The sequence below is a fragment of the Impatiens glandulifera genome, chromosome 1 (genome assembly GCF_907164915.1).
Source record: "Impatiens glandulifera chromosome 1, dImpGla2.1, whole genome shotgun sequence".
In the NCBI taxonomy this organism is placed as follows: domain Eukaryota; kingdom Viridiplantae; phylum Streptophyta; class Magnoliopsida; order Ericales; family Balsaminaceae; genus Impatiens; species Impatiens glandulifera.
The window spans coordinates 114,201,772-114,225,014 of NC_061862.1; the positions used below are offsets into that span (position 1 = coordinate 114,201,772).

Below are 23,243 nucleotides of genomic sequence, written 5' to 3' on the forward strand. Positions count from 1 at the left end.
TTTTTGAATAATATTAGGAATCAATTAACTAATATTTTCCTGTAGGCCTATTCTTTTTTAATAAATTTTTAACCCATCCTAATGATAAGTTATAATTTTGAAAACAAATATTAAATATCCATTATATAAGCCCAATCAACCCATTTTTTAAATAATAGCCCACTTATATTTCTTTTAACCTAAACACATTAGGAATGAATATTCAAAGCCTAAATCACTTTGCAAGCCAGTTCTCGTCTCTCCCTCACCTTGCGTGATCAGATTTCTCACTCTAATCCAAGTAGGCAGAATTCGTTCTAATCCAAGTATCTGTAATGGCGATCATCAAGTCGGTTCCTGTTCTACTACTGTAAGTTCTCTATGTTTTCTTCATTGGTCACTCCTCCGCCACTCCTAAATCTCCACCACCGATGGTCGGCTGTACTAATATAGTCCTCGAAATGGTCGATGGCTTGTCTTACGTCTCCACCGGAAGCACCGATATGAAACCACAAAGAACTTGTTTTTCATGTATCAAAACTGTTTTGTTTTGAAAAACAATGCTCAGTGTATTGCTTCTCTTTCAGAAAGAACGCTCAATTTGGCGTCACTTTGAATGTTACCAAAGCCATGACTCTTCTTAATGCATGCCGTCTCTCTCATCCACCTCTCATCAATTGCGATCGTGAGTGCTACTGCTTCCAAACCTCCTTAATTCATTTCTAGATCTCACTTTCAATTTTTGATTTGTTTGTTTGTTTAGAGATCGATCTATCTATCTCTTTAAATTGTTTGTAGTGAGCGTTGACAGTCTTGCTCTAGGTATGTTGTTAGATGTTATAATTGTAATGAATTAATTGATGATCTTTGTTGAATTGCATTTGTATTTGCGCAGCCTTGCTCCTGATAGTTCTCTTAGACCATCAACATCATCGGTTAGTGTTGGGGCTCCTAGTCCAATTTTAGGGGAAAACGAGGTTAACCCAACCCTGATACCTTTAGGAGGAGAAAGCGAGGGTTCTGCTTCTTCCTCTGGATCATCCCTACTTGCTAGTTAGCAAAGTGAGAATTGTAACAACTGACTCATTCTCCTCAATCCTCATTGCTAGTTAGAAATTATTAGTCATTTTTGTTCTGATATAGATCATATGATGATTCTAATACTTTTGTATATGCAGGAAGCAAGTGAAAACTCTTGGTAAGTTTTCCTCCTTAAGTTTATTGTGGAGCTTCTTCCAATGGTTCTGGTTCTTTACTGTAGAAAATAGATGGTGCCTTTTCATCTTTCCCTATATTTAGTCTAAGCCTATAAAAAATAAGTGATTAATTACTTAAGCTTCAATAAATCCAGTTCCTTTCAATTAATCTATTATTTTGACATGTTTTACTTCGACTTCTCAAATATCTGAGTTGGAATGATTTTTCCACACCAAGTCAATGTATCCTTGCTTCTTAGGTGTATCCTGTCTTGGGGAATAATGTGGCCTATGATAGGAGACAAAAGAGATGATTGGTATTCTACTAAGAATTCCTACCGTGACATCCAAGGTTAAAGACTAGGTAGTTAATATCCTTGCACCTTGTTAATAAATGTGGATGTTACTTACACAGATTTCTTGAGCTTGAATATAGATAATCATGTATATTTAAAGGTATCTGGCCTTCTATTAAATAATTACCTAAGTTTCTAGAAAATAACTTAAATAATCATGTAAAATTTATACAATATAAATGAATTGCCTATGAATGAATTTTGCTATGTAAAATTTATACATATTCACATACTAACATACTAACTAACTTCAACTTTACCTATTTTTCATGGTTTCCAATTTTTTTTGTCATTTCTATCCATAATTTCAACATTTAAGTGATCATTTTCTTTTGATTCTGCTGGTTGTGATATATAATCACCACCTCTATATTCACTGTTAGTTTTTAACTGTTTGCATACAGTGGGAGGATAAATGTTACTTGGCTGACCATCCTGGCTTGGTGCTGGTTTCCACTACATAGGTGTGTCAATTTTAATATCTAAGTTGTGTAAAAACATTGTTATGATAGTTTTGGTTTTGTGTTCTTCATTTCATTAAATTCTACATGTTTTATATATATTTGTTTTTTAATCTTTCCGATAATACTGGTATTATTATTAATCTCGGGAGAAATGAAATGTGAGTTTATTTGTATCAAGTTATTCAACTGTTTTGGTATTAAAATATGATCTAAGGAATAATAATTTAATTGAAATTGATTTCAGGTTATGCTAGTTCAATTGGGAAATAATGGGTTGATTTTGGCCAAGAATACAAAAAAGAACGTGTTGATTTCAGGTTCTTCTATTTCAATTGAATTTTACTTTTTTTTGTTATATAGTTGTTAATTTGATAATTTTACTATCATCACATTCATTGTTGGATCATTGGATGAGATTGCTAACAAAATTATAGATCGATTGGATTGACATTATTAGATGAGATTGCTAACCATTGCTTATCTTTCTTTCGCATATGTCTTATTTTGTTCTTCCCTAGTTTTAAGTAATAATGCAGGTGTAATGGCTCCTCAATTCACGCTTTCCCAAGACAATATTGAACTACAATTTTCCATCAATCATTTAGGTTTGTGTCCAACTTGTATTTATTGTAGTTTGTGATTTTGGTTCAATCTAAATCCACATCTGAATGAGAAATCTGCTAGAAAATTTCAGAATGAATCTTATATTTTTTTGTTTAGGTCATTTCCTATTGACAAATGAGGTGTTGGAGATCATGAAGAAGGCAGTTCGTGATAGCCAAAGAGAATGAAGGATTGTTAATGTCTCCTCTAAAGGTCATATGTTAATGTACAATAATAGATTCCATTTTGATAATCTCTAAATGTCACAGATCGGAGAACATTGATGCATTGGAGACAATAAAAGGATTGTTGGATGCCCTAATTGTGAAGATGGTGAGTTTTCGTTGTTTTGTTATCAAAATTGGGCTGTAGAAAAATAAACTTGATTTAGTGATGATAATATTTTTGCTGTAAACAGAAGATGAGCATAATATTGTTTAGTTTTGGCTAGTGAAACGAAAGTCACGCGAATTCCCTGTCTACTCAGTACTTTGAGGTGAGTCTTTTATTATTATTCAAATCATTATTTACTGTAGAAAGTAGTGACCATGGTGATGAATATGATGGGACGATCTTTTTCCAACTTGTATGTCTAAAAGTCCTTTACAGTATTGGTATGTAATTAGTGTTTACACAAAATTAGATTTAAAATGCAGTAGATTCAAAACTCTTTTTAACTTAATTTTATTTGTGTTTTAAATTAGATTGAATTGAGTTTGAATTTGACTTAATTGTGATTCATATGATTGAACATGATTATGACTATATTGAATAAATTATAGTATTCTATTGATGATAGGTACTGATGATGTTATCTTCTCATTCATTATTTGATATTTGACAGGTTTTTAGCAAGTGTTTGGGAAGTCAACTAATTTGATGACTATGCAGGGAGATTTTTCAGAAATAAATGGAGAGTACATGCTCAAACTTATATTTGATGTATTTTATTTTTATTTTATAAAATTGAGAAATAATGTTTCTATTTTATAGAAATATTATGTAGGTTTGTTTTAGTAATATGAATATTTAGTTTTACTAATAACAAATCTTGTTTCAAGATATTTGAAATTTTTTGATTCATGTTAAATTTAGTAAATTATAAAATAAATTAGTAATTGTTTTAAATTAATGTAACTACTCTTTAGCGACAGTATATAATTCCCTTAGCCACTTCTTTAGCAACAGTATTCTTTTACTGTAGTCAAACTAATAACGACAGTATATGCTCCTGTAGCCTCATTTTTAGCTACAGAAGCAATAGCGTTGGTTGGCGACAGGTATGATTACTGTGGCTATTAACCTTTAGCGGCAGTACATTGAGCAATAGCGACAGTATTTCCTGTCGCTGTTGCTATGTTTTTTACTAGTGATCAATGCTAGGAACGCGTACATGTTTCTAGCAAGATGTCCCCTAAAGAGTGAACCCTTTTGGTGCGACTTATGTGGCCTAGATAGAAGCGTGAAGAGACACAAATGCAAACATTGTAATTATAGGTTCCACGACAATTGCTACAATGCTATGACGAGATGGAATGTCGCTCGAGACCTAGAGGTGCTCATAAGTACTTGACTAGAGATGCCCCTACGCCATTTTGGTTAAATGGGTGCAAAGAAATTGGGGTTATAATCATATTTAAATGTGTGTCGTGTTATTATAGGCTCCATAAGAAGTTCTTCTACATGCAAAGAGAAGTGCAAGTCTTTTCCTCCCACAAACGCAAATTTCTCTGGAAAAGTGTTCAAATTCATTCATCAAAATCCAAATTTTTTATATTTTATTTTATTTATTTCACATACTTGTTATAAATGATTCAAAGTATTCTTCTTCTTTTTTCAAAATTTTTTTCTTATTCTTTTCAAAGTTTCTTTAATGGAGGGCACATATATAGCTCTAGTGATCGTTTGAACCTTGTAAAAAACCATGTGAATGAGTAGAGGGTTGACCATTCATCTAATTGAAGAGAGTAAACATTTTGCTTGGAATTTTAATTGATTTTCCTTTATTTATATCTTGCTTGAGCTTTTCATTTGTTGGCAAATTCAAATCATACTAAATTATAAATTTCTTATTTAGAATTTAAAATAATACAAAATTTTAATTCAAATTAGTTATATTTTAATATCAAAAGTTATTTATTCAAGTTTTAATTTAATAAATTAGCACGGGTGAAAATTTAATTTTAGTTGTTGATGTAAGAATTTAAATTATACACGATTAGCACGGTTGGCATAACACAGTCGGCGGCACAATCGACACGAATGACACGATCGGCACGAACGACGCGATTCGCGAAGTAAGTGCTGATAACGCTAAATTTCTCAGAATTTCGTTGGTAGCTTTTCTGGATGCTTATTTCCTGATTGCGAGCATTGATGTGTTCTCTAATCTTTGGTGTTCTCGGAGGTTGCCTTTTGAAATGATTTTTTCGCTAAATCTTTAGGGTTTCTGAATTGCCCTATTTTTGCATTTACTCTGCTTTACTATTTGTTCTCTTCTTTAACAATGGGGAAAAAGAAGAGTAATAAAGCTAAGGAAGTCAAATAGTTTGTTATTGAAGGTCTCAAGGAGATTGTTGAAAAAGTCATTTAAAGAAAAAGAAAATCAAATGTTGTGGAAAATTCTGAAGAAAATAATGTAGGAAAGCAGAGGAAGAAGGCTTCTGAAGAAAATAATATAGGAAAGCAAGAAAAGAATGAAGGACTCTAGAAGGTTGGTTACAATGAAAGAGCCAATTTCTTTGGGCTCAAAAACCAAATCTCCAAGCTTCTAATGCATTCTAATAAAGAGGAGAGATTGTTCTTAATAATGAGAAAGTTCAGCATATAACAATTCAACTCAATATTCATTATCTTCGGGATTGGAATTTGCTGAAGAATGAAGAATATGAAGAGATAGTAAACTGGTTAGTGGGTATAATGAGGGAGCTGATGAAGGCTCCTAAATCAAAGACCTATACTATCAAAAGCAACGCTACCTGGAAAGTAAATGTGGTATGGAAAAAAAATATAGGAAAGAAAGCTAAAAACCATGCCTAAAAAGAGAAAATCTTCTTGAGGAATGTTAATTCTCCTTTTAAATTTAAACTTCCCAATGAAGTAGAAGAAAAGTGCATAAAGGAATGGAGAAAATGTGGTGGTAGGGAATTATATTGGAAAAACAGAATATCATTCTCAATCACTAAAGAAGCTTTAATGAAACAGTGGAAAAAAATGGGGTAGAGAAGATCTCTGCAAATATTCATGATCTTTAATTTTTTTTCAATTCAAGAATGGGTCGAATCTGGATGAAATTCTAGAACATGAGAATACATATATTGGATTCAACTGTATAAAGTTGGAAAGATGGTCTGAAAATTTGAACCTGTTAAGTAAACCTAAGGAGACAACAAGATATGGTTCAAGTTTTGGAATATCCCTGCACACATGTACAAAGCAGAAGCCATTAGTCATTTTGTAGGGTTATTGAGAAAACCATTATACATGGACCCAATAACATAAGTAGGAGAGCATTTACCCTTTGCTAGAATTAGCATAGAGGTAAATCCTCATATCACATTGCCGAATAATATGATAGTGGTCGATAGGAAAGAAAAATCTAATGTCATGGGAATCACTTATTAATGGAGACCAGACAGGTGTGCATTTTGCAATACTTTCAAACATGCCAGCACGAAATGTGCTCAAGATATGGAAGATGAGCAGATAATACTGAAAGACCAAGAAGAAAAAAATCAGGAAAAAGAAACAAGGGAGTCTACAAACAAAGAGAAAAATCTAGAGAAAAAGAAAGAGGCAGAAACCAAGAAGGACTTTTAAAATGAAGAAAACAATAAAATTGAAGAAAAGATATTAAGGGGGTTTCTGTTGAGGAAGAGAATAAATGTAGAAATTAAACAGAGAATGAAGAAGATGAAAGAAGTTGATTCTCAAACAAGTCAAGCTGTAATACAGGAAACCATAGAGGAGGATACTCAGAATAATCAAGCTAAAATAGATGTTACCAAGGCTATTGTAGAGGATACCATAGATGAAGTTGAAGGAAGTATAGACAAGAATCATGAGACTGATCTAGAAATTCAAGTTGAGAACAACAAGATGAAGAACCCGAAAATCCTAGAAAATAATTCATTCTATCAAATCAAAACGGGTTCATATAAAGAAAGAAATCAAAATGAGAATATGAAGTATTAATCAAACTCTTCAGTTCATCCCCTTTCATTGCAAGAGGAAGGAGAAGAGGAAGGAAAAGGGAAAGAGAAAGACAATCTGTTGATACAACAAGTTGGTATGGAAACAAAAATCATGATTGGGATAATTAAGATTTGATACAGTTTATAATCTTTGTCTGTAATCTTTGTTTGTATGTTTGATTGCTACTAATCATTTTTTTAGGGTCGTTTGATTTTCATTTTTTAATCATAGCTAAAGTTTATCTAGCTTTAATTCATAACCCTCCAACTTTTTGGATTTTAATGAAATGGTTTTAACCGTTTTTAAAAAAAAAAAGAATTTAAATTATAATTTAGAATTGTTATGTTTAACTTTAAGTAAGAACATATTAATTTTTGTTTTTTTTTCTTAAAAAATTATATATAAAATATTAATTTTCTTTTAAATATAAAAAATCAAAGAAATCTTTTATCATTAACTGTGTTTTATTTACCGAGAATATAAGATTTAGCATTATCAATTATCAAAAATATAAGAAATTAAGTTGATTTTATGAGAATTTATTATTTACAAGATAATAATTAATTAATTAACATGAGGATAATTAATTAAATACCATGTGAAGAAATCAAATAAAAATATATTAATAGATTTATTAATTATTCCTTGCAACAATAATTATATAAATAGACAAATTTAAGAACTTTCTAAATACAATCAAAATAATATTTTTACCTTTATTAATTCTACTTCAATTGCAACTTCAATTGCAATTGTCCAATCCTCTATACAAGGGTCAAAAAATAATTTTTTTATATTTTTATTTATCTAACCGTCTTACAAATTAAATTCTTTAAAATAAGACAGTGGTAATTAAGAAGTATGAGGTCATTTGCGGGATTACAAGCTCTGATACCATGGGCAGGAGTGATTCTTATTCAAGTTTTATCTGCAACAAATTCATTAATTACCAAAGCTGCATTGAATAAAGGGATGCAATTTGCTGTTTTTGCCCTTTATAGAAATATAATAGCTTCTGCATTCTTGATCCCTTTTCTATATTTCAAAAGGTATTAATTATTATTATTCTATTTATAATTTATTAATAATTTTACATATTTTTAATTAATTTACAATCTATTATTTTTATTTGGCAGAAATTCACTACCTAGAATGAGTAGGAATGTGATGTGAAAAATCGTAATGCTAACCATTCTCGAGTAAGAATTGTTATTGATATTCCTTAACTTCAAATAGAAAATTCTAAATTTTCTGAAAACAAATTTAAAATTTATGATACAGGCCTGTAATTGATCAAAATACCCTTTATGCCGGTTCAAAGATGACACCAGCTAGTTTCTCAACATGTCTTTCTGGTGTCACTCCATCACTCATATTTCTTTTAGCATGGAGCTTGGGATATATAATTATTATTAAAGTGTTTATGTAAAATGGATTTTTAAGAGGTATTTTAATTAATTTAAACAAATTTGGACAATTTAAATTTTATTGAATAGAATGGAGAAAGTGAATTTCAAAGAGAGGCGTAGTCAGGCAAAGTTATTAGGAAGAGTGATTGCAACTAGTGGTGCTATTCTCATTTGCCTTTATAATGGACAAGCCATTGCTGTCTCTTCCAAATCTCAAACATCAACTACCCATGAAAGATTTACAGAGAATTGGATTGAAGGTCCCGTGTTTGTCATCATCGCGAATGTCTCATATGTTGTTTATTGTGTTACCATGGTATATACACTTTTTGTTTATGGTTAATTTTCTCGATTTTTTTTGTCTTAACTTTGGTGGGTGAATTGTTTCCTTTCAGGGTAGTGTTCTTGTGGAGTATCCATCTCCTCTAGCAATAATATCAATAATATCGTTCTTAGGAACAATTATGAATGTTGGAGTTGCTTTAGGGTTGGAGTTTAAGCATCCCGCTTCTTGGATTATCGGGTGGAATGTCATATTTTTGGTATATGTATACGCAGTAAGTAATATTTATAAATAGTTTGAGTGAAAAAATATTAACTTTATTGGTATTGTGAATTTCAGGGAATAATTATTTCAGGACTGATGGCATACATTATAAGTGCATTGACACAAATGAAAGGTCCAGTTTTTGTGGCGGCCTTTAGCCAACATCAATGGTCCTTGTTATGGTTATTGGTTTCATCGCACTAGGAGAGAGCATTCACGTCGGAAGATTTTAAACTATTTCAATACATTTCTTTTAAATGAATTCGGATTCAGACCTAAAAGTGTTTATAACTTTTAATCATATATATATTTTTTATTAGTTTAATAGGCACATTCTTCATTGTTTTGGGTTTGTTCACTCTCCTTTGGGGGAAAAGTGGAATTCAACCGCCACAATATGAAGAGGAACCGCGACGTGAAGAGCAAGAAATGGAAAGTGCAATTATGCCTAGTTCATAGTAATAAATGTACATATAGATGTTTTTAGCAAAATAATGGGTTAGATTACTTGTTCTGTTAGTATGTAACACCTATATATATAATTTGTAGCATCTATATATAGTTTCAAGTTAATAATAATATAATAATAAATCTTGTATTTCATTTATAATCTCGATAAATGTTAGTTTGATATTATTCAAAATGATGTTATTATTATTAATTAATTTCCATTATATATTGTTTAGTCTATTGTTAATGTATTTTATTAGTTTGACAAATTTATTATTCTATTATATATTGTTTTTGTTATGTGTTTATATAATATCTATTTATTACTTATTTAAAATTCCAATCACAATTTTTTAATAATTTTATTTGTATAATCCTTTGTACATGGGTAAAAAATCATATTCTTTTTTCTTTTTTTTTTTATCAAAGAGGTCTTACTCAATTAATAATTTCTAATTAAGAAATAATTATATCGTCATTTACGACACTTTAGGACATTTTTAGTGTATGTATGTATCTGTGGAATGAAACATATTTTCTTATAAAATTATTATATTTTTTCGGTTATGAATATTGTATATTTTATCAAAATTTTGTGAAAATGGAAAAAATATCTATTTATATTGAGTCTAAATTTAATTTTACTAATTTTTTTCAAGTTATTATATTAATTAATTTTAATTGTTTATGTTTGAATAATTTAATTTAATATATTTTCTTATATTTTGAAGAATGTGAAATATTTTTTTTATTATTTATGATAATTTTATTTAAAATTGTGCCAAAATTTATTTTTTATTTTGTATTATAGTTAATATTTAAAATAATGCTACACTAGTTCTAGTTAGTTTTATATTCTTATTATAATTAAGTTTATAATAAAAGATTTATGTAACAATAGTGAAAAATTTATAAAACAGATATATTAATAATAGTAAATGTTATCATGATAATTAGTAATATTAAGTTTTTGTTTTATTTATAAAATATAATATATATTATTAATATATATATATATATATATAAATATATTAATTTTAAGTGTTTTGTTTCTTTATATAATATAATATATTTTATTAAAATATATATATATATTTATTAATTTGTTTATGATTTAAAAATTTAAATATATTAAATTATAAATTTCTTATAGGTAGAATTTAGAATAATATAATATTATAATAAAATTATTAAGATTTAATGTAAAAGAATTTTTTCAAAGATTTTATTTATTTATGAAAAAAGTGGCACGAACTCGTTCGCGATAATTTATTTATTTTTGTTATTGAGGTAAAAATCTAAATTATAATTTAGAATTATTATTTTTCATTTTTAGTAAAAACACATTAATTTTAGTTTTTTTTTTAATTTTAAATAAAATATTAATTTAATTCTTCCTCTACATATAATTTTTAAAAAAAATCTTTACAATTTTAAAAAGTTTTTTATTATAAATATATAATATTTATAAATTAAACTGATTTTATGATAAACTTTATTTCATGTTAATAATTAATTAATTAATTATGGATAAATAATTAATTATATACAATAGGAAGAAACTAATAAAAAAATATTAATAAATTTATTAATTATTCTTTAGAATAATAATATAATTTGATTAGTTGAGAACTTTCTAAATACAATCAAAATAAATCTAACATTTTTGGTTGTTTCGGGAGTGAATGCATACATTATAAGTTTGTTAACACAAATAAATGGCCGATTTTTGTGGCAGCGTTTAGCCCAACATCCATTGCACTAAGATAAAGCATTAATGTCGGAAGGTTTTAAACTATTTCAATTAGTGATAATTAAGAAACAATTACGAGGTTATTTGCGTGGAATAAAACATATTTTCTTATTAAATTTTTTCGAATATAAATATTGTATATTCTACAAAAATTGTGTGAATGTTTTTTTTAAATCTCAATTTATATTAAGTCCAAATTTAATTTGATGAAATTCTTACAAATTATTGTAATGATTAATACTAAATTGATGTGATTGGTAGTTCAATTTAATAGATTTTCTTAAATTATTAAGAATGTCAAAATTTGTTTTTTTACAACAAATTGTTTTTTTACGTTGTATTAGTTTTTATTTAAAATTGTGTTATACAAATTCTAGTATTGTTTTGCACAAATTCTAGTATCATACTGCACAAATTCTAATATTTTATAAATTAATTTTAAGTGGTTTTGTTTCTTTATTGAATATAATTTATTAACATATATATATAAGTTTTTCATTAATTTATTTATGATTTTCAAATTGAAATCATAATAAATTATAAATTTTTTATATATAGAATTTAAAATAATACAACATTATAATCAAAATAATTCGATTTTAATGTAAAAAAATTCTTTAAAGTTTTACTTTTTTTTTAAGATTGTGGTACGAACCCGAACCCGCACGATAATTTATTTATTTTTGTTATTGATGTAAAATATAAATTATTATTTTGAATTATTATTTTTAACTTTTAGTAAAAAACACGTTAATTTTAGATTTTTTCTTGAAAAAATTATAAATAAAATATTAATTTAATTATTCTTTTAAATATAAAAAAATTAAAAAATCTCTATCATTTAAATTTTTTTATTTATTTTATTTATATAATAAATTAAATTAATTTTATGATAATCTTTATTTCATGTTAATAAATAATTAATTATGAAGAGGATAATTAATTAATTATTTTCCATGAAAAAAATAAATAAAGAAAATATTAATAAATTTATTAACTATTCTTTGCAATAATAATATAAATTGACTAAGTTGAGGACTTTCTAAATACAATCAAAATAATCTAACCTTTTTCTGGTTGTTTCTAAAGTGATCACATATATTATAAGTGCATTAAAGACACAAATGAAGGTCCGATTTTTGTGGCAGCCTTTAGCCCAACATCCATTGTTTTTGTTATGGTTATTGACTTCATTGCACTAGTAGTGAACATTCATGTCGGAAGATTTTAAATTATTTCAGTTAGTGGTAATTAAGAAACAAAAACGAAAGTCATTTGTATGGAATAAAACATATTTTCTTTTAAGATTTTATATTTTTCCAATTATAAATATTGTATATTATATCAAAATTGTGTGATATTTTTTAATAAAATCTATATTTATATTAAGTCCAAATTTAAGTTTTTTAAATTCTTTCAAATTATTATATCGATTAATACTAATTGATGCGATTGATAATTCAATTTAATATATTTTATTATATTATTACTAATGTCAAAAATAATTTTTTTTACGATGTATTAGTTTTTATTTAAAATTGTGTGGCACGAATTCTAATATCTAGTATCATGTTGCACGAATTCTAATACTAGTATATTGTTGCACTAATTCTAATTAGTTTATATTATTATTCTAATTAAATTTTATATTAAAGTAAAATATTTACTAAAAAAATATATTATTAATACTTAATGTTGTATTGATAATTAGTAATATAATATTAATTTTAAGTTTTTTTATTTTCTTTATATAATATAATATATTTTATTAATATATATATATATTTATATATTTATATAAGTTTTTCATCAATTTATTTATGATTTTCAAATTTAAATCATAATAAATTATAAATTTCTCATATATAGAATTTAGAATAATACATTATAATAAAAATAATTCGATTTTAATGTAAAAAAATTCTTATAATTACGATCGGCCCAAACGACATGATCGATACGAACGACACAATCGACACGAACGACACGATCGACTGGAACGACACGATCGACATGAACATCACGATCGACATGATTTGCACGATATCAAGGTCGCAGTTCACTCATTGTAATCACGTTTTTAGTTATATAATGTCGATTGTCAAACGTGTGCACAATCGGCATAATCGGCACAATCGACACAATTGACACGATATCAGCTTTAGTTGCTAGGTCGGTCATTCATCTACAAAGCTTGGTTGGAAGGTTAGGGTTTCTGGTTTACCCTATTCTGTATAGCTAGGATTTCAAATATACCATATTCTGTAATTGTTATTCTTTGTTGGTTTGTTCTATTCTTCATTAAAATGGGAAGAAAGAAAAGCAATAAGTATAAGGAAGTCAAAGAATTTATGATGGAAGGTTTAAGGGAGGTAGTTGAAAAGAAAATTGATATGATTGTTGAAGATATAATTCAGGAAAAACAGGTATGCAGCAAAGATAATGAGCCAATTGCTGTTCAAAATTCTGAAGAAAGTGCTGTAGGAAAATAGGGGAAGAAAGAAGGAATTTGGAATGTTGGTTATAATGAAAGAGCTAACCTGTTTGGTCTTAAAAACCAGATTACCAAACTGCTAATGCATGCTAAGAAGGGTGAAATCACAATCAGTAAAGAGAAAGCTCAGCAAATAATAGTCCAACTCAATATTCATTATCTCTATGACTGGAATTTACTGAAGAAAACAGAATATGAGGAAATAGTTAAATGGTCAATTGATGCAATGAAGGAGCTAATTATGGCTCCCAAAACCAAGACCTACACTATCAGGAGTAATTTAACATGGAAAGTCAATGAGGTATGGAAGAATAAAGAAGAAAATAAATCTGAAGATCATGCCTACAAAGGAAAAATCTACTTGGGGGATATCCAAAGAAGGGTAGAGGTACTCAACTCTCCATTTGAATTCAAACTGCCTTCTAAAGTAGAGGAGAAATATATTGAAAACTGAGAGTTTGTAGTGGTTGGAAACTTCATTGGGAAAAACAGAGTATCATTCCCAAAAACCAAAGAGACTCTAATTAAATAGTGGGGAGAAAAGGGGCTTGAAAAAATTTCTACAAATATACATGATCTCTACTTCCTGAGTTCAAAAAGGGCTCAAATATGAAAGAAATCTTGGAGAAAGGGCATACTTACATAGGATCAAATTGCATGAAGCTGGAAAAGTGGTCAGAATAGATGTATCTACAAAGCAAACCAAAGGAAATAACCCAGATTTGGTTCAAACTTTGGAATATTCCAGTCCACATGTACAATGTTGAAGCAATTAGTCATTTTGCATGTACAATTGGGAAACCATTATATATGAACCCAATAACTGAAGGAGGAGAGCACTTGTCATTTTCTAGATTTAGCATTGGAGTGCATCCTAGGAGTGTTCTGCCAATGAAAATGGCAGTTGTTGATAGAAAAGGAAAACACAATGTCATGGAGATCTCTTATGAATGAAAACCAAAGAGGTGTGCTTTCTGTAATACTTTCCTGCATAATAAATGTGATAAAGTTAAAGATGAAGAGCAAAAAAACTAGAAAATTTAGGAAGCAAAAAAGAAAAAGAAAGAAACAGAGGAGGCCAATCTCTATTTTTTAGAATGTATGAATGCTACTAATCAATTTTTTTAGGGTCTTTTGATTGTCATTCTTAATCATAACTAGAATTTGTCTAACATTGATTTCTAACCCTCCCAGTTTTGGGATTTTAATGAAATAGTTTTAACCGTTTTCCAAAAAAAAATTCTTAAAATTTTTATGTATTTATTAAGATTGTAGCATGAACCCGTGCGCGATAATTTATTTATTTTTGTTATTGATGCAAAAATCTAAATTATTATTTAGAATTATTATTTTTAACTTTAAGTAAAAAATATGTTAATTTTAATTTTTTTTTGAAAAAAATATAAATAAAATATTAATTTAATTCTTCTATTAATATAAAAAAAAATTAAAAAATCTTTACCATTTAAAAATGTTTTATTTATTTTAAAGATATAATAAATTAAATTAATTTTATGATAATCATTATTTCATGTTAATAAATAATTAATTATGAAGAGGATAATTAATTAATTATTTTCTATGAAAAGAAATCAATAAAGAAAATATTAATAAATTTATTAACTATTCTTTGCAATAATAATATAAATTGACTAAGTTGAGAACTTTCTAAATAAAGTCAAAATTAATCTAACTTTTTTCAGGTTGTTTCTAGAGTGATCACATACATTATAAGTGCATTAACACAAATGAAGGCCCGATTTTTGTGGCAACCTTTAGCCCAACATCCATTGTTTTTGTTATGGTTATTGACTTCATTGCACTAGGAGTGAGCATTTTTGTGCATTTATTGACTTCATTGCACTAGGAATGAGCATTTAAGTCCAAATTTAATTTTATTAAATTCTTTCAAATTATTATATCGATTAATACTAATTGATGCGATTGATAATTCAATTTAATATATTTTATTATATTATTACTCATCTCAAAAATTATTTTTTTACGATGTATTACTTTTTATTTAAAATAGTGTGGCACAAATTCTAGTATTGTATTGCACGAATTCTAATATCTAATATCATGTCGCACGAATTTTAGTTAATTTTATAATTTTATTCTAATTAAATTTTATATTAAAGTAAAAAATCTTAATAAAAATATATATTAATAATAGTTAATGTTGTAATGATAATTAGTATGATATTAATTTTAAATGATTTTATTTCTTTATAAAATATATATTATATAATTTATTTATATATATATATATATATATATATATATATATATATATGATAACTTTCCATTAATTTGTTTATGATTTGAAAATATAAATTATAATAAATTATAAATTTCTCATATATTGAATTTAAAATAATATAACATTATAATCATAATAGTTCGATATTAATGTAAACAAAATTCTTAAAGATTTTATTTATTTATTAAGATAGTGGCACGAACCGTGCGTGAGAATTTATTTACTTCTGTTATTGATGTTAAATCTAATTTAGAATTATTATTTTTAACTTTTAGTAAAAAACACATTAATTTTAATTTTAAAAAAATTATAATTAAAATATTGATTTAGTTCTTCTTTTACATATAAAATCATTAAAAAGGTTGTATATATTTTAAATATATAATCAATTAAGTTGATTTTATGATAATCTTTATTTCATGTTAATAATTAATTAATTATCATGAAGATAATTAAATAATTATTAGTCATGAGAAGAAATTAATAAAGAAAATATTAATAAATTTATTAATTATTCTTTGTAATAATAATATAAATTGACTAAGTTGAGAACTTTCTAAATACAACCCAAATAAATTGAACATTTTTTTGGTTATTTCAAGAGTGATCCCATATATTTTATGTGCGTTAACACAAATGAAGGGTCCGATTTTTATGACATCCTTTAGCCCAATATACTTGGTTCTTTTTATGGTTATTGACTTCATGGTATTAGGAGAGAGCATTCATGTCAAAAGGTTTTAAACTATTTCGATCACTAATAATTAAGAAACAATTACGAGGTCATTTGTATGGAATAAAACATATTTTCTTATTAAAATTTTATATTATTTGATTATAAATATTGTATATTCTATCAAAATAGTGTGAAAAATAGATAAAATCTATATTTATATTATTAAATTTAATTTTATTAAATTCTTTCAAATTATTATAATGATTAATACTAATTGATGCGGTTGATAATTCATTTTAATATATTTTCTTATATTATTACTCATGTCAAAATTTATTTTTTTACGATGTATTCATTTTTATTTAAAATCGTGTTGCACGAATTTTGGTATCTAGTATCCTGTTACACGAATTCTAGTTAGTTTTATATTTTTATTCTAATTAAATTTTATATTAAAGTAAAACATCTTACAAAAAAAAATATATTAATAATAATAAATGTTGTAATGATAATTAGTAATATAATATTAATTTTAAGTATTTTTATTTTCTTTATATAATATAATATATTTTATTAATATATATATATATTAATTTTAAGTGGTTTTGTTTCTATATATATATATATATAAAACTTTTCTTTTAATTTATTTATTATTTTTAAATTTAAATCATAATAAATTGTATATTTATCATATATAGACTTTAAAATAATACAACATTATAATCAAAATAATTCGATTTTAATGTAAAATTTATTTTTAAAGATTTTATTTATTTATTATGATAGTGGCACGAATCGCGATAATTTATTTATTTTTATTATTGATGTAAAAATCTAAATTATTATATAGAATTATTATTTTTAACTTTCAAATAAAAAACATGTTAATTTTAGTTTTTTTCTTGAAATAATTATAAATTAAATATTAATTTATTTCTTCTTTTAAATATAAAAAATTTAAAAATCTTGACCATTTAATTTTTTATTATTTATTTTACAGAAATAATAAATTAAATAAAATTTTTAATAATCTTTATTTCATGTTAATAAATAATCAATTATCACGAGAATAATTAATTAATTATTTCCATGAGAAGAAATCAATAAGGAAAATTTTAATAAATTTATTAATTATTCTTTACAATAATTATATAAATTTTCTAGGTTGAGAATTTTCTAAATATAATCAAAATAAATCTAACATTTTTCTGGTTGTTTCAGGAGTGATCGCATAAATTATAAGTATTAACACAAATGAAGGGCCCGATTTTTATGGCAGCCTTTAGCCCAACATCCATAGTTCTTGTTATGGTTATTGACTTCATTGTAGTAAGAGTGAGCATTCATGTCCGAAGGTTTTAAACTATTTCAATCAGTGATAATTAAGAAATAATTATGAGGTCATTTGCATGGAATAAAACATATTTTCTTATTAAATTTTTATATTTTTTCGATTATAAATATTGTATATTTTACCAAAATTGTGTAATTTTTTTGAGAAAATCTATATTTATATTAAATCCAAATTTAATTTTATTAATTTTATTAAATCTATATTTGATAAATATTGTATACTAATTAATACTAATTGATGCGATTAATAATTCAATTTAATATATTTTATTATATTATTACTCATGTCAATAATTATTTTTGTATGATGTATTAGTTTTTTTTTTAAATTTGGTGGCACGAATTTGAATTCTAGTATTGTGTTGTACAACTTATAATATCTTGTATCATGCTACACGAATTCTAGTTAATTTTAAATGACTTTTTTTTTATGTAATATATATTATATAATATAATTTATTTATATATATATATATATATATATATATATATATATATATATGAGAGATTTTAATTAATTTGTTTATGATTTGAAAATTTAAATCATAATAAATTATAAACTTCTCACATATAGAAATCAAAATAGTACAATATTATAATCAAAATAATTTGATTTTAATGTAAAAAAATTTTAAAAAATTTTATTTATTTATTAAGTTAGTGGCACGAACGAACCCGTGCACGAGAATTTATTTATTTTTGTTATTGATGTTAAATATAAATTATAATTTTTAATTATAATTTTTAATTTTTAGTAAAAACACATTAATTTTAGTTTTTTTCTTAAAAAAATTATAATTAAAATATGAATTTAGATCTTCTTTTACATATAAAAAATTAAAAATATTTTACCATTTTAAAAAGTTTTAAGTATTTTAAATATATAATAAATTAAGTTGAATTTATGATAATCTTTATTTCATGTTAAGAATTAATTAATTATCATGAGGATAATTAATTAATTAATTGCCATGAGAAGAAATCAATAAAATAAATATTAATAAATTTATAAATTATTCTTTGCAATAATAATATAAATTAACTAAGTAGAGAACTTTCTAAATATAATCAAAATAAATTTAACATTTTCCTGGTTGTTTTGAGAGTGATCGCATACATTATAAGTGTATTAACACAAATGAAGGGCCCGATTTTTTTGGCATCCTTTAGCCCAATATCCAAGGTTGGAGAACATTCATGTCGAAAGGTTTTAAACTATTTCAATCAGTGGTAATTAAGAAACAATTATGATGTCATTCTCATGGAATAAAACATATTTCTTATTAAATTTTTATATTTTTTCATCATAAATATTATATATTATACCAAAATCGTGTAAATTGTTTTGATAAAATCTATATTTGTATTAAGTCCAAATTTAATTTTATTAAATTCTTTCAAATTATTACATTGATTAATACTAATTGATGCGATTGATAATTCAATTTAATATATTTTCTTATAGTATTACTAATGTCAAAAATTATTTTTTTACGATGTATTAGTTTTTATTTAAAATCATCGTTGCACGAATTCTAATATCTAGTATCCTTGTTGCACGAATTCTAGTTAATTTTTATTCTAATTAAATTTTATATTAAAGTAAAAAATCTTACTAAAAGGATATATTAATAATAGTTAGAAATATGATATTAATTTTAGGTGGTTTTGTTTATTTATATAATATAATTTATTAATATGAACTTTTCATTAATTTATTATGATTTGATAATTTAAATCATAATAAATTATAAATTTCTCATATATAGAATTTAAAATAATATAACATTATAATCAAAATATTTCGATTTTAATGTAAAAAAATTCTTAAATATTTTATTTATTTATTAAGATAGTGGCACGGGTGCTTGAGAATTTATTTATTTTTGTTATTAATATTTAATCTAAATTATAATTTAGAATTATTATTTTTAACTTTTTAGTAAAAAACACATTAATTTTAGTTTTTTCTTAAAATAATTATTAATAAAATATTAATTTAGTTCTTCTTTTACATATAAAAAATTAAAAAATATTTACCATTTAAAAAAGTTTAATGTATTTTAAATATATAATAAATTATGTTAATTTTATGATAATTTTTATTTTATGTTAATAATTCATTAATTATCATGAGGATAATTAATTAATTATTGGCCATGAAAAGAAATCAATAAAAAAATATTAATAAATTTATTAATTATTCTTTACAACAATAATATAAATTGACTAAATTGAGAACTTTCTTAATACAATCAAAATAAATCTAACATTTTTCTGTTTATTTCGGGAGTGATCGCATACATTGTATTAACACAAATGAAGGGCCCTTTTTTGGCAGTCTTTAGCCCAACATCCATAGTTCTTGTTATGGTTATTGACTTTATTGTATTATGAGAGAGCATTCATGTCTGAAGGTTTTAAACTATTTCAATTAGTGGTGATTAAGAAACAATTATGAGGTCATTTGTATGGAATAAAACATATTTTCATATTAAATTTTTATATTTTTTCGATTATAAATATTGTATGTTTTATTTTTAATAATAATTTTTTTTTTAGAATATGTTTGGTCCTGTTTATTTTTCTTATTTAATTTACATTCATTAATTATATATATAAACAAACTAAAATATAAAACAAAAACACTATTTTCAATAAAAGACAAAAATAATTTTGTCTAAGACCGTTTGATTATTTATTTTATTATTTTATTTATTTTATTTTTCATAATTTATATTAACAAAATATCAAAAAATACAAAAACAAAATCATTTATAATAAAAATAAAAAATATATAAAAATAATAAACTTAAAGAGTTTGTTTGTATTATATTTCCCTTTAAACTAACATTTTACTTCTTCTATAAGTACCTCTATATTTCGAGCTTAGTTTACTTTTAGATTTAGCACAAATGACATAGACATGTGTCTTAGGAACAAAAACATACAAAACTAGACACATGTTTATATATCGATTACTTTTAGACGTTTGTCCTAGAATAGAATAAATAAATACGATGTAAAATAATATATTTTTATTTAGTCAAAAGTTTAAAGTAAAAACACTGAAATACGTAACATAATGCTTATGTCTTTTCTCATGTATAACTAATCACCGAATCAGAACTAAAACACATTTGAAAACGCGAAATATTTTTCTTTCTTAATTTTTGAATATTAAATTAGATTTATAGCCCGCTTAGGCGGGTCAGCTTGTATTGGCCCGCGGGTTGGCAAAAATAAAATATAATCTGATTTATAGCCTCGTAGGCATATGCCACATAATCCTAGTTTTTTTTCTCTTTCAAGTAGCACTACAGTAGTCAATACTTAATACTTCGCCCATTGACCGTCGACTACTTATTTGTTCTGCCTTTCATATATTCATTCTCGCCTTCAAAGGTTCGTGGATTTAAACTTGCTAATTTGTACTCGCAATTGATTACATGAATATGCTATCGGTAATTTTATTACAAAATTTTAATTATGTTCTTAACTTATTTGTGACTTGTGACTTCATATATTAGTTTATTTTGACTTGAATTTTTAACCACCTTCATTTTTGTGTATTTCATATATTGATAAAAATCAAGAAGGCAACGTAATAGTTACATCAATATTGTTCAAGCAAGGATCAAATGTTCTAGAGGATGCTGATGTTAACATTGAAAAGAAAGGCGATGAAGGAGAAGGATTTGACATGGATTATATTTCGATTGATCATATTTAAAAAATGTTGACTTTACTGAAATTTTATAAAATTTTCAAATTTTAGTTACTTTTTTGAATTATTTGTTCAATTAATATGTAACGATAAAATAGACTTTTGTTTGGTGTATATTATGACTATTTGATTATGTTCTTGAACTCTTGTTTTCTAGAACTATTAATAATTTTTATTTGTAATGAGACAACCCGCGAGCTGACCTGCCTAACCCGCAACCCACCTTGGGTTAGGTTGGGGATTTTCAGCCTGCTGGGATGGTGGGTCGGCCCGCCGTTGACCCGTCAAACGATGAGTTTTGGAGGGTAGGCCCACCATGGATTGGCCCGTCTAACCGCTCTACCTGTAAGAGATCCTCTATATGAAAGATCAAACCAAAATAATCTTTATTGAAAAATGAAAAATAACTCAGATTCGATTATTACGTTTTATTTGTTGCTATAAAGGTGACATATATGGATTCGAAAAAGGATCACAACCACAATTGAAGGGTATAAACAATAAACGACCCACCAATAATTGAGAATATTATTCGGATTATAAAAATCCAAAACGAAAAAGCCGATTCAGCTAAACAAAATGTTGGACTGAACAAAACGCAACACCAACTCAAATCTAAGGGTATATATTCATTCCATCTTTCATATATTAATAAAAAAATATTTGTTTAATATATAAGTTTAAAAAATAAAAATAAATATTAATATTTTATTTTATTTTAATTTAATATTTAATATATATAATTTAATAATAAATATAATTAATATATAAAGAAATATTGTAGTCTTACTATATTTATTATATTAATTTTAAATATAATTAAACTAATTTAAATATAAAATATTTAAAGTTTAAATATTTTTATTTAACTGTTTAGTTTTTATTTTTAAATATTTAAGTTATTTAATACTTTGATTAAAATTTTAACTTTATCTTTATTTTGAATAAATTTAAAAATTATCTAGATATAGAGTTTCTGTTCAATTTCTTTGGTCTTCTCATTATTTAATTTATTTGCAAGTTTTTTCTTATTTTATCCTTCAACATGTTTATTTTTCTTTCCATGTCTTATTCTATATCTTTTCTGCTCCACCAAGGAACTAACAAGTGGAGATACGATTGTTTCTGAATTTTATAATAAGTGAGTGTGAGTGTGAAGTACAAATCAATTAAAAATATATATTAACCTAAACTAATATAACAACTAGCCATTAACGACTATACTTTTATTTTGAGCATGAACAACTAGCCATATATTTCATCCATATTCATTATTGTCACCAGCTATGGACAAAAACTCGGTTGAAAATATAAAATAAGCAATTATTATAAAGAATTATGACTTATTAATAAAGTTGATTTATTCACAATTAACAATAAAATATTATTTTGAGCATTAATAATATATCATAACTATAGTTCAGATTTAGGATTATTATAAATAAATAAAATTATTTTATCATTTAAAAACTCTATATAAATTCTCTAGACTCTAGTGTTCGGAATTTATAATCTCTAAAATCTATCAAATTTATAAATATTACAAAATTTGACCAAAATATTCATTTCAAAATCTTTGATTTTTTTTTAAAATTTAATACAGAAAGAAACATTACCCTTCATAAACATTACACAAACTTTAACTTCAAATATTTTTAAATGAGAATCAAATCACTATTATCACTTAATAAGTTATAATTTTATTTAAAAAATAAACTTATAAATATAAATAATCAATTTAAGAATTTTGTATCTGAAAATAGTATCAAGATTAAC

At 24.9% G+C, this 23,243-nt stretch overlaps 1 protein-coding gene across 1 annotated transcript; it reads left to right on the plus strand.

Annotated features, from left to right (window-relative positions):
* Positions 1 to 314: 314 nt before the first annotated feature.
* Positions 315 to 1,168, plus strand: LOC124940823 (non-specific lipid transfer protein GPI-anchored 31-like). Its single transcript, XM_047481316.1, has 5 exons — positions 315 to 349; positions 567 to 664; positions 778 to 808; positions 875 to 1,032; positions 1,158 to 1,168. The coding sequence occupies exons 1-5, from the start codon at positions 315 to 317 to the stop codon at positions 1,166 to 1,168; spliced, it is 333 nt and encodes a 110-aa protein (XP_047337272.1).
* Positions 1,169 to 23,243: the final 22,075 nt, after the last annotated feature.